Raw genomic sequence first — 4,933 nt, forward strand, 5'->3', positions numbered from 1 at the left:
GTATCATCGATAAGGTAACCCCTGAGGTTTTGAGGAGCCGAACACTGGTCTAACCCATGCCGGAAATAAAGACAAATGGGAGACAAGGCGGGGTTTAGCTTTTATGGTGGCCTTCTTGGGTGTTGTGTTTTGTCCACGAAAAGATGGTAATATAGAGATAGGTCTTGTGGGAATGATCGATGTTGCAATCAAGAAAGCCAACATCATTGTGGTTCCTCTAATCTTATCTGAAATCTACCGAGCCTTGACTATCTGTCGGGAAGGGGGAAAGTTCTTCCAAGGCTGTAATCTGTTGTTACAATTATGGATGCAAGAACATCTCTGACACCGGGTTGGGTATATGAATTATGGTTTAACCGATTTGAGCTGCATTGAAGAATTTAGAAGCCAGGTGGCATGTATTGAATTCCCCGAAGGAACTAAAGCTTGGCTTACACATTTGGGATCCTTGAATGCTGATAAAATTGAGTGGGCATTCGGATAGCTTCCTGTCACCGAAGCAGTGTACACATCAGCTGAAGTATGTTATATCCTCTTGATGGGCATCCAGAGCATCCAGCCTTATGCTCCCTTCAGGGTTTTGCGCCAGTTAGGAAGATTTCAAATTGTCCCCAATGATGAAGATTTGAGTAAATATGCCATTGAACTGGGCCCAAAAACCACATTTCTAGAAGGGAAAATTCGCCAAATATGGAATGAATGTAGGTTTCTTGAACCTAAGACCAAGGTGCGAGATTTAGCTAGAGGTGAAGTGGACCATAAGTACAGTGTCTGGTTCGGCAAAAGATTCCAGATCCCCGAGAGGCCTGCAAAGAGACCCCATGTCCAACAATTCACTGATGGGGCACAGGTGCAATGGGACTGGTTGACCAAAGAAAATAATTACAAGGCCAAAATAAGCCAATTGGAAAGGCAAGTCATGGAGCTTCAGTTTGAAAAGGGTGTTCAAGCCGCTGCAGACAAGGGTGAAAAGAAAAAACTAGCTCAGGAAAATGAGGCCCTCAAAGCTCAGATCCAGAAGGTGAAAATAGCTGCCAGAAACCTAGAAAGAAGTCGGGATTATAAAAGACTCATAAGCGGTCTGAAAAAGAAAGCCCTCGAGTATCAAGAAGACCTGGAAAAATCTGAAGCTGGTCTAGCGAAATTCCGGGCAAAATGGACAAAGAAGGCAGAAGAGCGGGCACAGTTTGTGCAACAAATGAAGAGGAACTATGAAGGGACCATCACTATCCTAAGAAGAAAGATAGCCACTCTCGAGAATGAGGCAGTCAAGCAGGCTAAAGATTTCAAAACTGATAGGGAGCGTTGTTATGATCTGATAGCTCAGATGGAGGAAGGAATGTAGCAGTTGCAAAATCAACACCTTCATGACTCTCAAGTGTTAGAAGCCCGGAATCAGTAGATAAGGCGGCTGCTTTAGGAAAAAGGCAAAATTAGAGAAAGAATCAGAACCATCGCTGACTACATTACCATGAAGTGCCAAGCATGTGAGGACATGACTCATACCACCTTTTTCGCTGCAGTGATGACTTTCGTCCGCCAAGTTATGAGTGATTTGGAGCGACTGTAAGGGGATCTCGCATTTAGGCCCGCGGCGAGACCGAATGATGTCCCGCGGGCACCAGGAGCATTAATGTATTCTTGATTTTACTTAAGTCTGTACCTTTCTTTTTCTGTTGAAGCCTGTTGTTTTCTTTTTTTGAAGTCTTTTAGCTTGAATCGTTGTAATGCAAAGAGTTTCCTTTTTATGAGGAGAATTGAAAATATTTTGTTATTCATTTTTACACTTTATTGCGCCCCAAAAGTACGCTCGGTCTGATTCATGCGGGGTCATGATACGTATGCAATCTCCATAGGATTCGACCACAACCAATAAAATGGAAAAAGAAAAAAGGGGAATAAAAGATAGGCGTGAGTAACAATAAAAGGGAAAGGTCGTAAAAAAGAAAAGTCAGGATGACACAAGCAACCGAGAAAATACATAATAGAAATGACTAATTGCCTAGGTGCATTGCATTCCTATGTGCGGTTGCTTATTTGTTAAGCTCTAATCACTAACAAGTTTTGTTGTTGCATTCAGAATTCACAATTAGTTCACCTAAGCATACTGGCAACCCACCCATACCAAACCAGATCCAAAGGTGAAATAATCATGTCTATCCCAGATGTAGACACCAGTGTCATCGATCCTTTGAGAGAAGAAGAAGAAGAGTTGGATGTCAATGCCATAAAAGAAGAGATGTACAAATTGAAACAACAAATGGCCGAAATGTATCAGGCCCGGGCTAAAGGACAACCGCTATCAGCTTACCCGGCTAACCCTACCTTCACTCCACCACCGGCTCAACCTCAGGATCATCCTGCCACCAATCTATCCCCGAGTTTTCCCATTTACCAACACTACCGGGGCACCACTTCTCATACGCCACAGTCTCCACCTCCTAAACTAATTACCCCCTTCACTAGTAACTCCTGTCTTCGTAGCACCTCCACCATCTACACTCTACAAATCTCCTAGCGAGCCAATGTTTCAGGCCCAGGACAACCAATACTACCCCTCGGAGCCCACTTTCAAAGCTCCAGAAACCCATTCCTATACTCCTCGCTTTGACTTCCCGATAGAAGCTGATAAACCATCCAAAAATCCTGAAAAGGAAGAGATGTTCAGGAAAGTCAAAAGCTTAGAACAATCATTCAGGGACATGCGGGGATTGGGAGGTCACGTAAGTGTGGCTTACAAGGACCTATGTCTATTTTTGAATCTGCAATTGCCGGTAGGTTTCAAGATGCCCAAGTTTGATCTATACAATGGGCACGGTGATCCAGTAGACCACTTGAGAGATTTTTGCAGCAAGATGAGGGGAGCAGGAGGAAAAGATGAATTGTTAATGGCTTACTTCAGTCAGAGTTTGAGTGGATCAGGATTGGAATGATATACCCGCCAAGACCACGAAAGATGGTACACATGGGATGATCTGGCACAAGCATTTGCTTGTCACTTCCAATACAATCTTGAGATCATTCCATATCGACTCTCCTTGACTAAACTGGAGAAAAAGCACAGCAGCAAGAGTAGACCCCCCAATGAAGGAAATTGAGATGGTGGATTACTTCATGCAGGCTTTAGAACCTACCTACTATGGCCATCTAGTCTCAGTTGTGGGGAAGTCATTTAACGAAGTGGTGAAGATGGGAGGCATGGTAGAAGAAGGCCTCAAGTCAAATAAAATTATGAGCTATTCGGCTATCAAAGCGACTACTCAGGCTATTTAGGGCGGCATAGGAGGGATTGGGAAAAAGAAGAAAGAGGAAGCAGCAATGGTTGATTCAGGAACTTGGTCCGGATCCAGAGGTTCACCTTACCACTACAATCAACCTCAACCCCACCAACAAACTTATCACCACAATCCACCCCAACTCTACTATCCCCCACCAGAACCTCATTTTTCCGTCCACCATGCACAAGCATACAACCAACCTTCTGCCCATACTCAATGGCGTGCTCCCGTCCTACAAAATACATATCCACATCCACGAGCCTACCAAAATACTCCCGGACCAAGTTTCTGGCCTAGTCAAGCATTCAAGGGTGAAAGGTTGAAGAAAAAGAAAACCTTTACTCCGTTGGGAGAATCATACACTAGTCTGTTCCACAGGCTAAAACAGCTAGATATACTAAGGCAGATACAATCCAAACTGCCAAATCCTCCTCCAAATAATTTTGACTATACTGTCAGCTGTGAGTATTGTTTTGGTACTCCGGGTCATGATACAGAGAAGTGCTGGCATTTGAAAAGTGCAATACAAGAGCTTATTGATACCAATAGAATTGAAGTTCAAGCTCCCGAGGCGCCCAATATTAACAGGAATCCAATGCCAGCCCACCAGGAGGCAAATATGCTCAAAATAGTGCATGCAGAGGGAAAGCCCAAGAAGCCATCACAGGCCGTCATGATGATTCAGTCTAGTGGAGTCAAGATAGATGAAATAATCAGCAGGTGAGAAGTTGGTGCTCAGGCCGAGCAAAACGAGTGTTGAGCCAGCTGTGGCAGTTGAGGAAGGGTCTTCGAGCAAGGTTGCAACGAAACAGAAAGGGATAAAGGTGATTGTACCAGGAGCGTTCAACCAACCTGTCATAATCGTGGAAGGTGCCCGCACAGATCGGGTTATTATCAAGCCAGTAACCCAGTTACCAATAATCAACAGCAAGGTCATTCCTTGGAATTATGAACGAGTGGTAGTGATATACAAAGGGAAGGAAGTCAAAGAAGAAGTCTGTGAAGCACAGGGTTTAACTCGCTCGGGAAGGTGTTTTACTCCCGAGGAATTAAGAAGAGCAAAAGATAATCTGGCACTGATAACGAAAGCCGTAACTGAAGAGGAAGCGGAATAGTTTTTGAGGAAAATGAAAGTGCAGGACTATTCAGTTGTAGATCAGTTGAGGAAAATGCCTGCTCAGATCTTATTGCTCTCATTGCTAATCCATTCAGATGAGCACCGCCAGTCGCTGATGAAAATCTTGAATGAGGCCCACGTTCCCGACAAGATCTCGGTAAACCATCTGGAGAAGATAGCAAACTAAATATTTGAGGTAAACAGAGTTACTTTCTCCGATTATGAGTTGCCCGTGGAGGGTACCGAGCATAATAGGGCACTTTATCTGACGGTAAAGTGCGAAAATTCTATGGTTACCAGAGTTCTGGTCGACAATGGGTCTAGTGCGAATATTTGCCCTCTCTCTACATTGAACAAGCAAAAAGTGGACAATGATAGAATTCACAAGAATAACATTTGTGTTCGGGGGTTCGACGGCAGGGGCAAAGATTCAGTAGGTGATATAATAATGGAATTGACAATAGGGCCCGTTGAGTTCACGATGGAATTTCAAGTGTTGGATGTGGCAGTTTCTTACAATCTTTTGCTAGGGCGACCT

At 44.0% G+C, this 4,933-nt stretch overlaps 1 protein-coding gene across 1 annotated transcript; it reads left to right on the plus strand.

Moving 5' to 3' along the window:
- The first annotated feature begins 2,152 nt into the window (after positions 1 to 2,152).
- LOC138876422 (uncharacterized) lies at positions 2,153 to 2,933 on the plus strand. Its single transcript, XM_070155342.1, has 2 exons — positions 2,153 to 2,381; positions 2,485 to 2,933. Exons 1-2 carry the CDS (start codon positions 2,153 to 2,155, stop codon positions 2,931 to 2,933), a joined length of 678 nt encoding a protein of 225 aa, XP_070011443.1.
- Positions 2,934 to 4,933: the final 2,000 nt, after the last annotated feature.

This window comes from Nicotiana sylvestris, chromosome 8 (assembly GCF_000393655.2).
Source record: "Nicotiana sylvestris chromosome 8, ASM39365v2, whole genome shotgun sequence".
Taxonomy (NCBI): Eukaryota; Viridiplantae; Streptophyta; class Magnoliopsida; order Solanales; family Solanaceae; genus Nicotiana; species Nicotiana sylvestris.

Bases quoted from the DNA above. Each gene is read 5' to 3' on its own strand.
- LOC138876422 (XM_070155342.1), top strand. From the start codon at position 2,153: ATGTCTATCCCAGATGTAGACACCAGTGTCATCGATCCTTTGAGAGAA. The intron at 2,382-2,484 runs GTTTTCCCATTT...CTGTCTTCGTAG, and splicing joins TGCCACCAATCTATCCCCGA to CACCTCCACCATCTACACTC.